Source organism: Oncorhynchus mykiss, chromosome 7, assembly GCF_013265735.2.
Source record: "Oncorhynchus mykiss isolate Arlee chromosome 7, USDA_OmykA_1.1, whole genome shotgun sequence".
NCBI lineage: Eukaryota > Metazoa > Chordata > Actinopteri > Salmoniformes > Salmonidae > Oncorhynchus > Oncorhynchus mykiss.
Genome location: NC_048571.1, coordinates 57,750,877 through 57,772,295, shown reverse-complemented (window position 1 = coordinate 57,772,295; position 21,419 = coordinate 57,750,877). Strand labels below are relative to the sequence as shown.

The following is a 21,419-nucleotide window of genomic DNA, read 5'->3' as shown; positions in this document are numbered from 1 at the left end:
GTAAAGGGACGTTGAGGGCTTCCTGCTGGGTCACAGAGACCATTGGGGTCTGCTTTTCTCCATCTCCCTCCTTGACTTTTTCCTCATTTTCTGAGATGATGTCAGCGTCTTCTTTTAGGGTAGCAAACCTATTCTCAAAAGCCTGGAGGCTTGAATCATTGCCTTGTATCAATACAGTTCCATTATTATATAAGTTTACTGTTTGATATGTGTTGCTCTGGTCAGCTTCTTCAAAAATGCTGATCTGACATCCTTGGCTGATGCCCCTCTTTTTTGAGAAAGGGAAATGTTTGCAAATAACCTTTTTCCATATGTTCCCTCGATTGGTATTAAAAATTAAATTAGCTCTTGTTTTGTAACTGGTAAGATCTGCAAACAGGCATTCATGGTTCTGTCCCATCAACAAACCTTTGAAACTTTTCTTAGCTTTCTCTGTTTGGATGTCTGGTGGGTAAACAATTTCCATAGCAACGCTGGTGATGTTGGCTACAATGTTGCAATAGAAGTGCTGTTTCTTGTATTATGCTCTCTTGTTTCTTCAGAGGACTGTTTCACTTTGTTATCCTTTTTTCTTTTCCTTTTTTCTTCTGTCCTTATTTTGTCTTCCTTTCTTCTTTTCCTCCTACTGCATTTCTCTCTCTCTCTCTCTCTCTCTCTCTCTCTCTCTCTCTCTCTCTCTCTCTCTCTCTCTCTCTCTCTCTCTCTATCTCTCTCTCTCTCTCTCTCTCTCTCTCTCTCTCTCTCTCTCTCTCTCTCTCTCTCTCTCTCTCTCTCTCTCTCTCTCTCTCTCTCTCTCTCTCTCTCTCTCTCTCTCTCTCTGAGGACCTGAGCCCTAGGGCCATGCCTCACGACTACCTGGCCTGATGACTCCTTGCTGTCCCCAGTCCACCTGGCTGTGCTGATGCTCCAATTTCAACTGTTCTGCCTGCGGCTATGGAACTCTGACCTGTTCACCGGACGTGCTACCTGTCCCAGACCTGTTGTTTTCAACTCTCTAGAGACAGCAGGAGCAGTAGAGATACTCTGAATGATCGGCTATGAAAAGCCAACTGATATGTACTCCTGATGTGCTGACCTGTTGCACCCTCAACAACCACTGTGATTATTATTATTTGACCCTGCTGGTCATCTATGAATATTTGAACATCTTGGCCATGTTCTGTTATAATCTGTGATTTTTTCCTAGCAACTGTGCTTCTACACCTCCATTGCTTGCTGTTTGGGTTTTATGCTGGGTTTCTGTATAGCACTTTGTGACATCAGATGACGTAAGAAGGGCTTTATAAATACATTAGATTGACTGATTGCTTACCGTGCAGAAGCAGAGAGAACAGACTGTAACTTGGATGGCTGGAGTCTTCCTCTGACACCGCCTGGTATAGAGGTCCTGGATGACAGGGAGCTCGTGCCCCAGTAATGTACTGAGCCGTATGCACTACCCTCTGTAGTGCCTTGCTGTCGGATGCGAGCAGTTGCCATACCAAGCGGTGATGCAGCCATTCAAGATGCTCTCAATGGTGCCGACAGGGCAGGAGATGCTGTGTGGATCAGGTCAAAGGAAGGGAGGGCATTGATGAATGAGAAACAAACCGGGTGGTCTCGAGCACATCTCTGTCCCTTAGGTAATAGTTACAAGAGAGAGAAATAATTAATGGCAGCACATCCAAGATCACAAAGTACATCAGCTACAGTATTCTAAACCTGGCACTTAAAAAAAATTCAAATTGTGAAATTTGATAGTCAGGAGTCTGTGTCGACTCCAAAATGCCTTTGTTCCATTAATCTGTACTTTCTCCTGAAGTGTTCATTCAGCACTCCAACTGAAGATGGGCACTCAAACTGAAGATGGCGCCGAAAGACATGGTAGCTTTGCTTCTAGCTCCTAAGCAACTTTGAAGTTTTTAACCAAGATTTTTTTTTATTTCACAGAGTAATGGCTCTCTCTGGATATACTGTCCCCGTGCATACAGCCAGCTGGGTTCTCAGGACATTGCGCAGACAGGAATAAGGAACTCTCTGGGAAGAAGAAAGGCGGTGGTGTATGTTTCATGATCACCTACTCATGGTGTGATTGTGATAATCTACAGGAACTCAAGTCCTTTTGTTCACCTGAATATCTCACAATAAAATGTTGATCGTATTACCTACCAAGAGAATTCTCTTTGGTAATAGTCACAGCCGTGTGTATTCCCCCTCAAGCCGATTCCACGACGGCCCTCAAGGAACTACACTGGACTTTGTTCAAACTGGAAACCATGTATCCTGAGGCCGCATTTATTGTAACTGGGGATTTTAACAAAGCACATTTTGGGAAAACACTACCGAAGTTCTATCAAGACATTGCCTGTAGCACTCGCACTACAAAAACTCTCAAACATTGTTACTCTCCCTTCCAGGACAGCTACAAGGCCCACCACCGCCCTCTCTTCGGCAAATCAGATCACAACTCCATTCTGCTCCTCCCTTCCTATAGGAAGAAACTCAAACAGGAAGTGCTCTTGCTAAGGTATATTTAGAATCCATGCTTCAAGATTGTTTCAATCACATGGACTAGGATATGTTCTGGGTTGCCTCAGAGAATAACACTGACGTATACACAGACACAGTGACTGAGTTCATCAGGAAGTGTATAGGGGATGTTGTGTCCACTGTGACTATGAAAACCTACCCAAACCAAAAAACGTGGATAGATGGCAGCACTCGCGCAAAACTGAAAGCATGAACCACTGCATTTAACCACGGCAAGGTGACTGGAAATATGGTCAGATACAAACAGTGTAATCATTCCCTCTGTAAGGCAATCAAACAGGCAAAACGTTAGTACAGAGACAAAATGGAGTTGCAAATTAACGGCTCAGACAAGAGATGTATGTGGCAGGGTCTACAGACAATCACGGATTACAAGGGAAAACCAGCCAAGTCGCAGACACCAACGTCTTGCTCCCGGACAAGCTAAACACCTTTGCCCGCTTTGAGGATAGCACAGTGCCACCAACACGGTCCGCTCCCAAGGACTGTGGGCTCTCGTTCTCCATGGCCAATGTAAGTAAGACATTTAAGCGTGTTAACCTTCGCAAGGCTGCAGGTCCAGATGGCATCCCTAGCCACGTCCTCAGAGCATCCACAGACCAGCGGGCTGGAGTGTTTACGGACATATTCAATCTTTCCCTATTGTATTCTGCTGTCCCCACTTGCTTCAAGGTGTCCACCATTGTTTCTATACCCAAGAAGGCAAAGACAACTGAACTAAATGACTATCGCTCTGTAGCACTCGTGTCATCATGAAGTGCTTTGAGAGGCTAGTTAAGGATCATAACACCTCCACCTTACCTGACAGCCTAGACCAGGCCTGGGCAATTCCAGTCCTCAGGGGCCTGATTGGTGTCATGCTTTTCCCCCATCGCTAGCAAACCCAGCTGATTTAAACTAATTGCATTCTAAACTGAATATCATGATTAGTTGATCATTGGAGTCAAGTGTGTTAGCTGGGGCTGGGGCAAAAGTGTGACACCAATCAGGCCCCTGAGGACTGGAGTTGCCCAGGCCTGCCCTAGACCCACTTCAATTTGCATACCGCCCCAATAGATCCACAGATGATGCAATCGCCATTGCACTGCACACTGCCCTCTCCCATCTGGACAAGAGGAATACCTATGTAAGAATGCTGTTCATTGATTATAGCTCAGCCTTCAACAGCATAGTGCCCTCCAAGCTCATCATTAAGTTTGGGGCCCTGGGTCTGAACCCCGCTCTCTGCAACTGGGTCCTGGATTTCCTGACAGGCCACCCTCAGGTGGTGAAGGTAGGAAACAACACCTCCACTACACTGATCCTCAACACAGGGGCCTCACAAGGGTGCGTGCTCAGCCCCCTCCTGTACTCCCTGTTAACCGATGCGAGAGTGGCCACTCATGCCTCCAACTCAATCATCAAGTTTGCAGACAACACAACAGTAATAGATCTGATTAGCAATGATGAGACAGCCTACAGGGAGGAGGTGATGGCCCTGGTGTAGTGGTGTCAGGAAAATTACCTCTACCTCAACGTCAACAAAATGAAGGAGACAACCGAGAGAGCAGGCCGCTATTCAGATCGACGGGACCGCAGTTGAAAAGGTGAAAACGTTAAAGTTTCTCGGCATATACATCAATGATAATCTGAAATGGTCCACCCACACCGACAGTGTGGTGAAGAAGGCACAACAGCGCTTCTCAACCTTAGGAGGCTGAAGAAATTTGGCTTGGTCCCTAAGACCCTTACGAACTTTTACAGATGTACAATTGAGAGCATCCTGTCGGGCTGTATCACCACCTGGTACGGCAACTGCACCACCCGCAACCACAGATCTCTCCAGAGGGTGGACAGTTTAAAAATAAAATGTGTGTAATTTTACCCCCTTTTTCGTGATCTTGTCTCATCGCTGCAACTCCCCAACGGGCTCGGGGGAGGCAAGGATCGAGTCATCCGTCCGAAACATGACCCGCCAAGCTGCACTTGTTAACACCACTTTCGCTTAACTTCTTATGGCTGCAGGGGCAGTATTGAGTAGCTTGGATGAAAGGTGCCCATATCAAACGGCCTGCTCCTCAGTCATAGTTGCTAATATTTGCATATTATTGTTAGAATTTGATAGAAAACACTCTGAAGTTTCTAAAACTGTTTGAATTATGTCTGTGAGTATAACAGAACTCATATAGCAGGCAAAAACCTGATAATTTTTTCTGGAGGTGGCAGATTTTCAACCAAGCTCTCATTGAACTTACAGTGAGATATGGATGAGTTTTCACTTCTGACGCCTTCCACTAGATGTCAACAGTCAATAGAACTTTGTCTGATGACTCTAATGTGAAGGGGGGTCGAATGAGACAGGAAATCCTCACCACTGCCATGAGTGGACCATGTTTCACCAGGTGCGTTCACAGGGGAAGGACTTGCGTTCCACCGCTCATCTGAAGTCATTCTAAAGATATATGTAAACAGCATTCTAAAGATTGATTCAGTACATCGTTTGACATGTTTCTACTGACTATTACAGAACTATTTGACATATCGTCACGTTATAGTGGACGCGCTTTGTGACTTTGGAATTGTTTACCAATCGCGCTAACCAAAGTAGCTAATTGGACAAAAATAACAGACACTTTCGAACAAATCAAGCATTTATTGTGGACCTGGGATTTCTAGGAATGCATTCTGATGAAGTTCATCAAAGGTAAGGAAACATTTATCATGTATTTTCTGGTTTCTGTTGACTCCAACATGGCGGCTAATTTGGCTACTGTTCTCAGTGCCGTCTCAGATTATTGCATGGGTTGCTTTTAAAAAAAAAAAAATTGTAAATCTGAAATCTGACACAGCGGTTGCATTAAGGAGAGGTATATCTATCATTCCATGTGTATAACTTGTATTAACATCTTATGATGAGTATTTCTGTTGAAACGATGTGGCTATGCAAAATCACTTGATGTTTTTGGAACTAGTGAATCTAACGCGCCAATGTAAACTCTGATTTTTTTATATAAATATGAACTTTATCAAACAAAACATGTATGTATTGTGTAACATGTAGTCCTATGAGTGTCATCTGATGAAGATAATTCAAGGTTAGTGATTAATATTATCTTTATTTCTGCTTTTTGTGAATGCTATATTTTGCTGGAAAATGGCTGTGCTTATTGTGGTTTGGTGGAGACCTAACACAATCATTTGTAGTGCTTTCGCTGAAAAGCCTATTTGAAATCGGACACTTTGGTGGGATTAACAACGAGAATAGCTTTAAAATGATATGTTTTAGGAAGTGTAATTATGAGATTTCTGTGGTTTGAATTTGGTGCCCTCTATTTTCACTGGTAGTTGTCATATTGATCCCGGTATTGGGATTGCAGCCATAACAAGTTAACCCAGAAGCACCAATGTGTCAGAGGAAACACTGCTCAACTGACAACGGAAGTCAAACTACAGGCTCCCAGCCCGCCATGAGTCGCTAGAGCGCAATGAGCCAGGTAAGGCACCCCCGGTCAAACCCTCCCCTAACTTGGACAATGCTGGATCAATTGTGCGCCTCCCTATGAGACTCCTGGTCACGGCTGGTTGTGACACAGTCTGGGATTGAATCCCAGGCTTTAGTGACACCCCAAGACTGCGATGCAGTGCCTGAGTTCGCAGCGCCACTCGGGATGCCCAAGATTCTACCTTTATTCGTATGAGTTCCCGATATGTTTGTATGTTAAGACCTACTGCATAAAAGTATCATGGACACTATTTAACTTGGATAATCACAGATCAAAGCCAAATTTCGCAGTGTATTTTGGTGATGTTATGCTGAGATTATTATTCACTAAGAATAGAAAACATTTAAATAAATGTTACTGTTAACTATACCCTTTGTACTCAACATAAAATTATTACAGTATTCCAAACAACCGTGCTGATGAAGCTGGAAACAATAATCTAGAACCAAGTGGAACTACTGGCAATTCAGCGACAGCTGCTAGCCGCTGGAGCGCAAGACCTGCAAAACGGAGTCCTGCATAGATCTTGTAGGACCAAGGAGGAGGTAGAGGACCTTGCAAGAGTCTGAAAGAGGCCATCACAAGACATAAAGAGATGGTATATATCTTCATATTTGAAAATGTTCCAAGAACTTCCCACAGCAATCTGTTGTAAATCACAGTATTCAGGATGATGGGATAACTGCCTCTCAATTTTGTCTGTCATTTTAGATCCATTACTTCCATTCCCTGGGGGGAAGGAGAGAGAAGCGTTTTTTTTTTGATTTGCGGGTTTGATTTGCGGGTTTGATTTGCGGGTTAATAACCAGTAGAATCAATACTAACCTAAACTGAGTGTACAAAACATTAAGAACACCTTTCTAATATTAAGCTGAACCCTGCCCCCCCCCCCCCCCCCAACCCCTTTTGCCCCCAGGACAGCCTCAATCCATCAGGGCATGAACTCTACAAGGTGTCAAAAGCTTTCTACATAGATTCTGGTCCATCCTTCCACAGGGATGCTGGTCCATGTTGACTCCAATGCTTCTTTCCCACAGTTGTATCAAGTTGGCTCGATGTCCTTGGGGTGGGGGACTATTCTTGATACAAACAGGAAACTGTTGAGCGTGGAAAAACCCAGCGTTGCAGTTCCTGATACAAACCGGTGTACCTAGCATCTACTACCATACTCCGTTCAAAGGCACTTACATTTTCTGTCTTGCCCATTCACCCTCTGAATGGCGCACGTACACAATCCATGTCTCAAGGCTTAAAAATCCTTCTTTAACCCATCTCCTCCCCTTCATCTACACTGATTCGAGTGATATCAATAAAACACTGAAATATCACAGGATTCAGACCCTTTCAGTACTTTGTTGAAGCACCTTTGGCAGCGATTACAGCCATGAGTCTTCTTGGGTATGATGCTACAAGCTTGGCACACCTGTATTTGGGGAGTTCTCTCATTCTTCTCTGCAGATCCCCTCAAGCTCTGTCAGGTTGGATGGGGAGTGTTGCTGCAAAGCTTTTTTCACGTCTCTCCAGAGATGTTCGATCGGGTTCATGTCCGGGCTCTGGCTGGGCCATTCAAGGATTTCAGAGACTTGTCCCGAAGCCACTCCTGCGTTGTCTTGGCTGTGTGCTTAGGGTTGTTGTCCTGTTGGAAGGTGAACCTTTGCCCCAGTCTGAGGCCCTGTGTGCTCTGGAACAGTTTTCATCGAGGATATCTCTGTACTTTGCTACGTTCATCTTTGCCTTGATCCTGACTAGTCTCCCAGTAACTGCAGCTGAAAAACATCCCCACTGCATGATGCTGCCACCACGATGCTTCACTGTAGGGATGGTGCCAGGTTTCCTCTAGACATTGTGCTTGGCAATCAGGCCAAAGAGAATCTAGTTTCTCATGGTCTGAGAGTCTTTTGGTGCCTTTTGGCAAAGCGGGCTGTCATGTGCCTTTTACTGAGGAGTGGCTTCTGTCTGGCCACTCTGCCATAAAGGCCCAATTGGTGATGTGCTGCAGAGATGACTGTCCTTCTGGAAGGTTCTCCCATCTCCGCAGAGGAACTCTAGAGCTCAGTCAGAGTGACCATAGGGTTTTTGGTCACCTCCCTGACCAAGGCCCTTCTCCCCCGATTGCTCAGTTTGGCCGGGCTGCCAACTCTAAGAAGAGTCTTGGTGGTTCCAAACTTCTTCCTGAATGATGGAGGCCATTGTGTTCTTGGGGATCTTCAATGCTGCAGAAATGTTTTGGTACTCTTCCCCAGATCTGTGCCTCGACACAATCCTGTCTCGGTGCTCTACGTGCAATTCCTTCGACCTCATGGCTTGGTTTTTGCTCTGACATGCACTGTCAACTGTGGGACCTTATATAGACAGGTGTGTGCCTTTCCAAAACATGTCCAATCAATTGAATTTTACCTAAGGCTCAAACGTTTTTGATAATATATTGGATTGTTTTATTTATTTTATGGTTTTAAACCGTTTGTAATTGTATCAAGGGAAAGGTTAAATTGTTACACAAGGTAATAGCAGGTTGTAGTGCCTTACATCATTTCATGTTTATTTGCAAGCTTCTCTCTCCTTCCTTTTATCTTGTGAATAAAATATTTTAAACATCAAACATTCGTTTTCATATGTAAACTAAATTATTTGAGTTTGATTGTCCGTTATGTTTGATACAGAAGTTATTCATAAAGACTCGGCTGGAATCAGATTACACCCCCCAAATCCACACCAACACAATGAAGGGATTAAAAACACAGCAGACTGGATCATTGTGGCCAATATCCTGAATCTCCAGCAGAGGTCCCCGTTGTATCGCTAAAACACTCCCAAACATGATAATGGGAGTAGGCTCTTGTCTTGCAATGTGGTCTCAGTGCATTTCATATTATTCTGTACGTATATCCGTTAGTATGATCTATTTAGTATGATCTGTTATGTTTGATATGGTATGTATTAATGTGTGGATGTCCATCATCCATTTCATATGGTATGTTATGAATTACAATTCGTATATGTTTGAATTGTAATTTGTACAATTTGCTAGGGATTTGAAAAAGTTAAATATGTTACAAATAGGAAACAATTATGATATGTTATGAATTCCAATTTGTTGTGGCTAACGTTAGCTAGGTGACTAATGCGAACATTAGCTAGCGCTAATCAAATCCAATGTATTGGTCACATACATGATTAGCAGATGTTAATGCGAGTGTATCGAAATGCTTGTGCTTCTAGTTCCGACCGTGCAGTAATATCTAACAAGAAATCTAACAATTTCACAACTACCTTATACACACAAGTGTAAAGGAATGAATAAGAATATGTACCTATAAATATATGGATGAGCGATGGATATGTGGCATAGGCAAGACGCAGTAGATGGTATAGAGTACAGTATATACATATGAGATGAGTAACGAAGGCCATGTAAACATTATATAAAGTGGCATGTTTAAAGTGACTAGTGATACATTTATTACATCCAATTTTTAATCATTAAAGTGGCTAGAGATTTGAGTCATTATTTTGGCAGCAGCCACTCAATGTTAGTGATGGCTGTTTAACAGTCTGATGGCCTTCAGATAGAAGCTGTTTTTCCCTCTCTTGGTCCCAGCTTTGATGCACCTGTACTGACATCGCCTTTTGGATGATAGCGGGGTGAATAGGCAGTGGCTCGGGTGGTTGTTGTCCTTGATGATATTTTTGGCCTTCCTGAGACATCGGGTGGTGTAGATGTCCTGGAGAGCAGGTATTTTGCACCCGGTGATGCGTTGTGTAGACCTCATTACCCTCTGGAGAGCCTTACGGTTGTGGGCAGAGCAGCTGCCGTACCAGTTGATTATACAGCCCGACAGGATGCTCTCGATTGTGCATCTGTAAAAGTTTGTGAGTGTTTTCGGTGACAAGCCGAATATCTTCAGCCTCCTGAGGTTGAAGAAGCGCTGTTGCTCCTTCTTCACCACGCTGTCTGTGTGGGTGGACCATTTCAGTTTGTCTGTGATGTGTACGCCGAGGAACCTAAAACGTTCCACATTCTCCACTACTGTCCCGTTGATGTGGATAGAGGGGTGCTCCCTCTGCTGTTTCCTGAAGTCCACGATCATCTCCTTTGTTTTGTTGACGTTGAGTGTCGGGTTATTTTCCACACTCCGAGGGCCCTCACCTCCTCCCTGTAGGCCGTCTCATCTTGTTGGAAATCAAGCCTACCACTGTCTGCAAACTTGATGATTGAGTTGGACGCGTGCATGGCCAAGCAGTCATGGGTGAACAGGGAGTACAGGAGAGGGCTGAGAACGCACCCTTGTGGGGTCCCAGTGTTGAGGATTCACGGGTGGAGATGTTGATTCCTACCCTCACCACCTGGGGCGGCCCGTCAGAAAGTCCAGGACCCAGTTGCACAGGGCGTGGTTCAGACCCAGGGTCTCGAGCTTAATGATGAGTTTGGAGGGTACTATTGCGATTGTGTCATCTGTGGACCTATTGGGGCAGTAAGCAAATTGGAGTGGGTCTAGGGTGTCAGGTAGGGTGGAGGTGATATGACACTTGACTAGTCTCTCAATGCACTTCATGATGACGAAAGTGAGTGCTAGTTGAATTGATAGTAATTTAGCTCAGTTACCTTAGCTTTCTTGGGAACGGGAACAAATGTGGCCCTCTTGAAGTATGTGGGAACAGCAGACTGGGATAGGGATTGATTGAATATGTCCATAACACACCAGCCAGCTGGTCTGTGCATGCTCTGAGGACTCGGCTAGGGATGCCGTCTGGGTCGGCAGCCTTGAGAGGGTTAACACATTTAAATGTTTTACTCACGTTGGCTGTGGTGAAGGAGGTTTTGGTAGTGGGCCGTGTCAGTGGCACTGTGTTGTCCTCAAAGCAAGCAAAGAAGTTGTTTAGGTTGTCTGGGAGCAAGACGTTGGTGTCCACGACGGGGCTGGTTTTCTTTTTGTAATCCATGATTGACTGTAGACACTGCCACATATGTCTCGTGTCTGAGCCGTTGAATTGCAACTCTACTTTGTCTCTATACTGATGCTTAGCTTGTTTGATTGCCTTGCGGAGGGAATAGCTACACTGTTTGTATTGGGTCATGTTTCCGGTCGCCTTGCCATGATTAAAAGCAGTGGTTCGCGCTTTCAGTTTTGCGTGAATGCTGCCATCCATCCACTGTTTCTGGTTGGGGAAGGTTTTAATAGTCACCGTGGGTACAACATCACCGATGCACTTCCTAATAAACTCGCTCACCGAATCAGCGGAAACATCAATGTTGTTGTCTGGGGCCATCCGGAACATATCCCAGTCCACGTGATCGAAGTAGTCTTGAAGCATGGAATCATATTGGTCGGACCAGCGTTGAACAGACCTGAGCATGGGCGTTTCCTGTTTTAGTTTCTGTCTATAGTCTGGGAGCAACAAAATGGAGTCGTGGTCAGATTTGCCAAAAGGAGGGCGAGAGAGGGCTTTGTATGCGTCGCGGAAGTTAGAGTAGCAATGATCCAGAATGCTGCCAGCCCGGGACGCGCATTCGGTATGCTGATAAAATTTAGGGAGCCTTGTTTTCAGATTAGCTTTGTTAAAATCTCCAGCTACAATAAATGCAGCCTCAGGATATGTGGTTTCCAGTTTACATAGAGTCCAATGAAGTTCTTTCAGGGCCGTTGAGGTGTCTGCTTGGGGGATATACACGGCTGTGATTATAATTAAAGAGAATTCTCTTGGTAGATAATGTGGTTGGCATTTGATTGTAAGGAATTCTAGATCAGGTGAACAAAAGGACTTCAGTTCCTGTATGTTGTTGTGATCACACCACGACTCGTTAATCATAAGGCATACATCCCCCCCCTTCTTCTTACCAGAGTGATGTTTGTTTCTGTCCGTGTGATGTGTGAAGAAACCGGGTGGCTTTACCGACTCTGATAACATATCCCGAGTGAGCCATGTTCCGTGAAACAGAGAATGTTACAATCTCTGATGTCTCTCTGGAAGGCAACCCTTGCTCAAATTATGTCTACCTTGTTGTCAAGGGACTGGACATTGGCGGGTAGTATACTCGGGAGTGGTGAGCGATGTGCCCGTCTACGGAGCCTGTCCAGAAGACCGCTCCGTCTGCGCCGCCATTGTTTTGGGTCGCCTACTGGGATCCGATCCATTGTCCTGGGTGGTGGTCCAAACTGAGGATCCGCTTTGGGAAAGTCGTATTCCTGGTCGTAATTTTGGTAAGTTGATGTTGCTCTTATATCCAATAGGTCTTCACGGCTGTATGTAATAAGACTTAAGATTTCCTGGGGTAACAGTGTAAGAAATAATACATACAAAACTAAATACTGCATAGTTTCCTAATGTAACAGTATAACTTTAGTCCGTCCCCTCGCCGGGCTCGAACCAGGGACCCCCCGCACACATCAACAACAGTTACCCATCACTCCACAAAAGCCGCAGCCCTTGCAGAGCAAGGGGAACCACTACTTCAAGGTCTCAAAGCGAGTGATGTCACCTGATTAAAACGCTATTAGCGCGCACCACCGCTAACTATCTAGCCATTTCCCATCGGTTACACTCAAACCCCCTTTTCCGCAGCAACCAGTGATCCGGGTCACGGCACCAATGTAACAGTATAACTTTAGTCCGTCCCCTCGCCGGGCTCGAACCAGGGACCCTCGGCAGACATCAACAATAGTCACCCACGAAGCAGCGTTACCCATCACTCCACAAAAGCCGCGAAAGGTCACAGCACCAATGTAACAGTATAACTTTAGTCCGCCCCCGAACCAGGGACCCTCTGCACACATCAACAACAGTCACCCACGAAGCAGCGTTACCCATCACTCCACTACTTCAAGGTCTCAAAGCATGTGATGTCACCGATTGAAACGCACCACCGCTAACTAGCTAGAACGTGAAGCGAGGCGACCATCTCTGTCGGCGCCGTGTTGGCTCTAGGAGTTAGGGTTAGGGGACGGGTTAGATAAAAGGGTTATGGTTAGGGTTATGTGAAGGGTTAGCTAACAGCTAATTGAATTGCAAAGTAGCAAAAAGGTAGTAAGTAGCTGCAAAGTTGCTAATTAGCTAAAATGCTAAAATTGTCTGTGATGAGATTTGAACATGCAATCTTTGGCATGCTAGTCATTTGCTTTATACACCCCCATCCACCCCGAGGGTTGCTAGATGTTTGCTTCATACACCCACCCACTCACACCGACCAACCACCCTCCTTTCCTTTATACCTAAGTAACCTTCTAATTTATGTAACCATACCAAACGTGACATATAATAATTTGAGTATCCCGGATTTACATTAACTATGTTATGTCTAGTCTATGAGACCAGTCTGAGTCTAATGTTTATACATGTGCTCCCCGCAGGGCTGACAGACACTCCAACATTTGGTTAACCATGAAAAAGGCTATAATTCTTCATCCTAATTAAGCAATGCATAGGCTATAATTTAACAAAATGTCCATCGTACCACCTGCTGCAGTTCAAAACTATGCCATCTTGTCAGTTCATGACACATGGTTTCTGAATGAGCCACGTTGTATGTACGATTTCATTTTGAAAACACTGGATACATAACTGTGGTGGCGTTAATTCTAATTTTCCCGGTGCCATAGGGACAGTCGGCCTAGATTAATGACGTTTCCAAAATATTGGGGGAAAAACAGCGTCCATCAAGCGGAAACCAATTAAATCTCTTGTTTTAGGGCGAGCCTCCGTAACCTTAGCCAACCAAACAGCCGGAATTGGATCCTTGCCTCTGAGCGTACAGAAATGCAGTCATGTGATGGGCTCATAAAGAATGCCAACATGGAGCCTTGGCAATGACGGGATCTCTCTCTCTGCAACAATAACACGACGGACAAAAACTTCGAGGACGGTGTATTTCGAAAGCTCTTAATATATTTCATGATAATAGACGGTAAGTTCGCCATTACTAATGTTAGTTGTTCTTTTCGTTTGCGCTGGATGCTTAGATTTGTATTTATAGAACCCTCCGAACTTGAGACTCGTGAATTCCTGTCTGGCTGTTGCAGTCAGGTGGCTTGCCATGCGCCTCGCCTGCCCATGCGCTGAGTTTAAAAGCAGTTGAAGTTTTAAATAATACTGTTTGCTGACGCCGAATAACGTTTATCGATTGTATAACATGATTCACTTTGGTGTAATTACGCACTTATTACAGTCCTGCACCATGTTGTTTAGCGCCCGAGACACATATGGGCGTCATGTGGGAAGTGTTTACGCTGGAGGCGTCATTGTGCACAATGTATCCATTTAATTATCCCGCGTGTTGCTTTATTATTATGATGGTCGAATTAATGAAATCAAATGACACATTAGGTTTATTATTTTTAATTTGATGATAGATATATTTGCTCTGTTTTAGCACATGTGTTTAGGCCTTGATACCATTCGGATTAGATGTTTGGCCTAATCATTTGTTGATTGTTAGCTTTCAGCCTATTATTACCTAGCTCTGGAGAACCCAGAACACATTTTACAGCCGGCCCCACTTTTGAGTTCTCAGTTGATGGACCACAGCTGGCTCGGTGTGAACACTACAATCACAACACTCTTGTCTAAACGCAAGTACGCTTCACTTGCAGTATGGTTTTGGAAACCTTTGGAACTTAACGTTAGTATAAGCGAGAAATAATCTTTCAAATTCAAAAGATACACGTTTATGCTGTTTTCACACACCACCTTGGCTGACACATCCTCTCACCTTGCACTCGCATTTCCATTGGACCATTCCACATTTCCGCTGTTCCTTCAAATACAGCTAGATGCAACTTTCCTAAACAGCATATCAGTATTAAATATTGCATTCTTATTCATGTTTAACCGTTCACATTTTTAACTACGCAATCCCTCACATTTTCTGTGCAGGTGTAGTGAGAAGCGTGGTTCTCTGCTCAACTCTCCTGTGTATCTGGACTGTATCAATGGTGTCGTTACGCAGCAGAGCGCTGGTCTCTGATAATGACCTCTTTAGGGACAGTGTTCGTCTGATCTCCCTGGAGCTTGAGGAGGGAGAGGGCAGTGAGGGGAGGAGCGAGGGGGATAGCTTTGCCTCCGGTTACAGCCCAGATGCTGGGGACATTGGTGCTCGGCTCAGCTTCAGCCCTGGAGAGGAGGAAGAGGAGGAGGATGATTTTACCCCCATAGAGCGGGATAGGGAGAAGCGAGAAGATGGCATGCTGCAAGACCCCAGGCTGCCTGACTTCAGCCCCCGCCTGCCCTCGCCCTTCTCTCCCACCCTTGAGGACATCGAGGAGTTCCTCAGGGAGAAGATGGAGCTAGTGAGAGAGGGGGTTCTCTTCTCTAGTGAACCCATGGAGGAGCCTGCTCCCTCCCCTTCCAGCTCCATTGAACATACTCTCTCCTCCCCAGGAGGACAAAGTGACCCAGGGACCAGCGCTGCCCTGTCACCCCCCAACCCACAAACCCCCAACATCCCTCACACCCACAGCTCAGCAGCCCCGTGCCCCTCCCCGTCCTCCTCCAACCCCTCAGTGCTCCTGGGAGCACCCTTGGTACTCCAGGTCCAGTCGCTGCCGCTGGCCCAGCCTCTCCCCCAGACAGGCTCTACTCCTGGGCCGTCCAGTGGGCTGAGACTGGCCCACCTGGTCTTGGGGCTCCACGGAGGGCAGAACTTTACCCTGCTTGCCTCACAGGTGCCCTCTGCCCCAGCCACCCTTCTCAACGTAGCCAGCATGGACGCCGGAGTTCCAGACCAGAAGTACGTGAAGATTGCCCCTCTACCGATCACCGTGAGGATTGCCGGGGGGCTTGCTGGGGCAACGGTGGTTGGTGGTCACAGTGGAGGGGCCGTGGTGAAAGCTGTGGCCCCACATAAGGTGAACAGACCCCCTCCTACAGAGACGCTGAGGGTGCACAAGTGTTCTCATCCAGGCTGTGAGAAGATGTACACCAAGAGCAGCCATCTGAAGGCCCACTTCCGCAGACACACCGGAGAGAAGCCCTACACCTGCAGCTGGCCTGACTGTGGCTGGAGGTGGGTTATATCATAACATTGCTAGTCAACATGCAGAAAACACAGGAAGCTTAGGTTTGTTTAGTTCATTATCATATAGGCTAGTTATTAACATGTGATAGGATAATTAAACAGAGAGAAGAAAGCCTGTAATGACTAGTTCAAAATGAAGTGGGTGTAATGATGACAGTAGAAAAAATGCTCTATACCCCTTGTTAGGATGTTGACACAGTATTCCACTGTAATTATTTTGCAACGCTTAGCATAAAGAAAAATCCTATATGTCTGTGGAGGAAGGGAGTAGAGCTTTTATAAGACAATAGAGGCTCTGCAAATATGAGATACAGTGCCTTGCGAAAGTATTCGGCCCCCTTGAACTTTGCGACCTTTTGCCACATTTCAGGCTTCAAACATAAAGATATAAAACTGTATTTTTTTGTGAAGAATCAACAACAAGTGGGACACAATCATGAAGTGGAACGACATTTATTGGATATTTCAAACTTTTTTAACAAATCATAAACTGAAAAATTGGGCGTGCAAAATTATTCAGCCCTTTACTTTCAGTGCAGCAAACTCTCTGCAGAAGTTCAGTGAGGATCTCTGAATGATCCAATGTTGACCTAAATGACTAATGATGATAAATACAATCCACCTGTGTGTAATCAAGTCTCCGTATAAATGCACCTGCACTGTGATAGTCTCAGAGGTCCGTTAAAAGCGCAGAGAGCATCATGAAGAACAAGGAACACACCAGGCAGGTCCGAGATACTGTTGTGAAGAAGTTTAAAGCCGGATTTGGATACAAAAAGATTTCCCAAGCTTGAAACATCCCAAGGAGCACTGTGCAAGCGATAATATTGAAATGGAAGGAGTATCAGACCACTGCAAATCTACCAAGACCTGGCCGTCCCTCTAAACTTTCAGCTCATACAAGGAGAAGACTGATCAGAGATGCAGCCAAGAGGCCCATGATCACTCTGGATGAACTGCAGAGATCTACAGCTGAGGTGGGAGACTCTGTCCATAGGACAACAATCAGTCGTATATTGCACAAATCTGGCCTTTATGGAAGAGTGGCAAGAAGAAAGCCATTTCTTAAAGATATCCATAAAAAGTGTTGTTTAAAGTTTGCCACAAGCCACCTGGGAGACACACCAAACATGTGGAAGAAGGTGCTCTGGTCAGATGAAACCAAAATTGAACTTTTTGGCAACAATGCAAAATGTTATGTTTGGCGTAAAAGCAACACAGCTGAACACACCATCCCCACTGTCAAACATGGTGGTGGCAGCATCATGGTTTGGGCCTGCTTTTCTTCAGCAGGGACAGGGAAGATGGTTAAAATTGATGGGAAGATGGATGGAGCCAAATACAGGACCATTCTGGAAGAAAACCTGATGGAGTCTGCAAAAGACCTGAGACTGGGATGGAGATTTGTCTTCCAACAAGACAATGATCCAAAACATAAAGCAAAATCTACAATGGAATGGTTCAAAAATAAACATATCCAGGTGTTAGGATGGCCAAGTCAAAGTCCAGACATGAATCCAATCGAGAATCTGTGGAAAGAACTGAAAAGTGCTGTTCACAAATGCTCTCATCCAACCTCACTGAGCTCGAGCTGTTTTGCAAGGAGGAATGGGAAAAATTGTCAGTCTCTCGATGTGCAAAACTGATAGACATACCCCAAGCGACTTACAGCTGTAATCGCAGCAAAAGGTGGCGCTACAAAGTATTAACTTAAGGGGGCTGAATAATTTTGCACGCCCAATTTTTCAGTTTTTGATTTGTTAAAGTTTGAAATATCCAATAAATGTCGTTCCACTTCATGATTGTGTCCCACTTGTTGTTGATTCTTCACAAAAAAATACAGTTTTATATCTTTATGTTTGAAGCCTGAAATGTGGCAAAAGGTCGCAAAGTTCAAGGGGGCCGAATACTTTCGCAAGGCACTGTACACGCTCACAGTTTCTAATATCCCTATAAGCAACTGCAGTGAGCTTCCTAAGGGAAGCGTTAGGGTTATTGAGGTAGTTGGAGGATGTGAAAGGATATGCTTATAATGTTTGTACACTGAGTTTACAAAACATTAGAAACACCCGGTCTTACCATGACATAGACTGACCAGGTTAATCTAGGTGAAAGCTATGATCCCTTATTTATGTCATTTGTTAAATCCACTTCAATCTGTGTAGATAAAGGGGAGGAGACGGGTTAAAGAAAGATTTTCAAGCCTTGAGACATGGATTGTGTATGTGTGCCATTTGGAGTGAATGGGCAAGACAATAGATTTATGTGCCTTTGAACATGGTATTTTAGTAGGTGCCAGGCGCACCAGTTTAAGTGTGTCAAGAATTGCAACAATGCTGGATTTTTCACACTCAACAGTTTCCCGTGTGTATTAAGAGTGGTCTGCCACCCAAAGTACATCCAGCCAACTTGACACAACTGTGGGAAGCATTGGAGTCCACATCGGCCAGCATGTTGACTCCCTGTGGAATGCTTTCGACACCTTGTGGAGTCCATGCCCCAATGAACTAAGGCTGTTCTCAGGACATAAGGGGTGCAACTCAATATTAGGAAGGTGTTCCCAATGTTTTGTACACTCAGTGTATATTGTAAATACAGTTTGACCCACCATTTAGTGTTCCTATTTCCCTCAGAGTTGAGTCTGAGCGCTAGTCTGGGGGCTATCAAACAGTGGGAATAACCAGCCTCCTGAAACACTTAGCTGTGACCGACTGAATGTTTAACTCAAACATTTCGAATTCAGAGAAATTATCAAAACACCAACTTGTTTTATCGCAGGGCTTTGGGTGTTGACCTGTGCTCCTCTGTCTCTGTAGGTTCTCTCGTTCTGATGAGCTGTCTCGTCACCGGCGCTCCCACTCCGGGGTCAAGCCTTACGAGTGCTCTCTGTGTGAGAAGAAGTTTGCCCGCAGCGACCACCTCTCCAAACACACCAAGGTGCACCGCAGCCCCCGGCCTGGCAAAAACATCAGAACTACCGTCTGACCCAGCCAGCCCAGTCTGGATCCTGATGCCACCCACCCACCTTCACTCATCCTTAACCCTGTTACAGCACTTGACCAGGACGGCAGAATTATAAGAACCTACATCCAGAATTCAGAGCAGCCTGGTCCCCTACCTTTACCCTGGCTGTGCTTGCCCAGCCCAACCCAGCTCAGTACAATCTCAACCTCACCACGGGCTGACAGACTCATGAGACTCATCCACCCAGCCCTACCCCTGGGAGGCCTTGCCAGAGAGTCTGGGTCCTCATCAGGACTCTGGTGCTATAGAAGCAGTCCTGGGCCATAACGTAGGGCAGGGTTTCCCAAACTTGGTCCTGGGGCCCCCCCTGGGTACATGTTTTGGTTTTTGCCCTAGCATTACACAGCTGATTAAAATAATCAAAGCTTGATGAAGAGTTGGTTAGTTTAATCAGCTGTGTAGTAATAGGGCAATAACCAAAATGTGCACTCAGAGGGGCCCCCAGGACCCTGAAATAGGGCACTGAATCTGATTCAGACCCTAACCGGCCTCTGCCGCCTCCCCTCCCTCCTGCAACCGGAGCAGATGAGGGCTTGTCCTGGTGCTACACAGTGAGCTAACAGGTAAGGGCCATTTCAGGGATGTGATTGTTCAGCTTAAAGAAGAAGTTCACTTTATTTGAACCAAATCTGTATTTTGAATGTAAATGGCATGTTGTAAAAGTGCCCAGACACATGATACTGTGTCATTCTAAACTTTATCCGCAACGTTATATTCAATTTTGTGCGACTGAAGCGGTTTCCCCTCTGCAGATGTGCTGCCTCTCCGTGTGGAGAAGTCTTGTGGGCTACACAGAGAATTATCACTCGAGTAGCACAAAATGGAATATAACGTTACGGATAAAGTTCTCAATGACACATCTAAAGACCTGCATCACTATACTGAGTGATCACTATACTGAGGTTCTAAAATGATGTATTTTGGTGTTTTTGGAGCCTTTGATCATGTTTAACTGCAGAACGAGCATGAGGAAGTATATCGCTGGTGGTGTAAGTTTCTCAAAAACAATTGATTGTAAAAAAGTGTCTGGGTACTTCTATAACATGCTATTTACACTACAGTTCAGAAGTTTGGGGTCACTTAAATTTCCTTGTTTTTTGTCCATTTTAAAATAACATCAAATTGATCAGAAATACAGTGTAGACATTGTTAATGTTGTAAATGACTATTGTAGCTGGAAATGGCAGATTTTATTTTAATGGAATATCTACATAGGTGTACAGAGGCCCATTATCAGCAACCATCACTCCTGTGTTCCAATGTCACATTGTGTTAGCTAATCCAAGTTTATCATTTTAAAAGGCTAATTGATCATTAGAAAACCCTTTTGCAATTATGTTAGCACAGCTGAAAAATCTTGTCACGATTTAAAGAAGCAATAAAACTGGCCTTCTTTAGACTAGTTGAGTATCTGGAGCATCAACATTTTGTGGATTCGATTACAGGCTCAAAATGGCCAGAAACAAAGCACCTTCTTCTGAAACTCGTCAGTCTATTCTTGTTCTGAGAAATGAAGGCTATTCCATGCGAGAAGTTGCCAAGAAACTGAAGATCTCGTACAATGCTGTGTACTACTCCCTTCATAGAACAGCGCAAACAGGCTCTAGCCAGAATAGAAAGAGGAGTGGGAGTCCTCAACTGTCAGCTTCATTAAATAGTACCCGCTAATGATCAATTAGCCTTTTAAAGTAATAAACTTAGATAAGCTAACACAATGTGCCATTGGAACACAGGAGTGATGGTTGCTGATAATGGGCCTCTGTAAGCCTATGTAGAAATGCCATTAAAAATCTGCCGTTTCCAGCTACAATAGTCATTTATAACATTAACAATGTTGACACTGTATTTCTGATCAATTTGATGTTATTTTAATGGACAAAAAAATGTTTTTCTTTCAAAAACAAGGAAATGTCTAAGTGACCCCAAACTTTTGAATGGTAGTGTACATACAGATTTGGTTAAATAAAGTGAACTTCTCCTTTAAAGCGGATTTCAGGCCTTTAGGCTAAATCGCATCCTGCTCAGCCCCCCCCCCCCCGCCATACATATACACACACCTCGTTACCCTGAGCAGATGACAAATTTGTTACAGGCAGTTGCTCACGGTATAACACTGTTTTAAATGTAATTTAATTGTGTTTAAAACCCTATATTGTCACACATTCTATTCTACATATTTTATTGTTCTATGAATCTGCTTCATGAGTTACTCTCTTCAAAACAGTTTTAGAGGGCAATGTACCGTAAATAACCCAGCTCATTCTAACCTGTAATCTGTGCTATTAGCCCAGATGAAAGTACTGTGTTGCTATGTGAGTTTAGAGATTCGCTCAGAGAACAGGTGATGAGTCTAAATCTCTTAAATATCCCCTCCT

The 21,419-nt window shown here is 44.7% G+C and overlaps 1 protein-coding gene across 1 annotated transcript; it reads left to right on the top strand.

Moving 5' to 3' along the window:
* The first annotated feature begins 13,764 nt into the window (after positions 1-13,764).
* On the top strand, positions 13,765-20,221 carry LOC110528051 (Krueppel-like factor 15). Its single transcript, XM_021609837.2, has 3 exons — positions 13,765-13,911; positions 14,880-16,008; positions 18,837-20,221. The coding sequence occupies exons 1-3, from the start codon at positions 13,899-13,901 to the stop codon at positions 19,003-19,005; spliced, it is 1,311 nt and encodes a 436-aa protein (XP_021465512.1). The 5' UTR covers positions 13,765-13,898; the 3' UTR covers positions 19,006-20,221.
* The last annotated feature ends 1,198 nt before the right edge of the window (positions 20,222-21,419 follow it).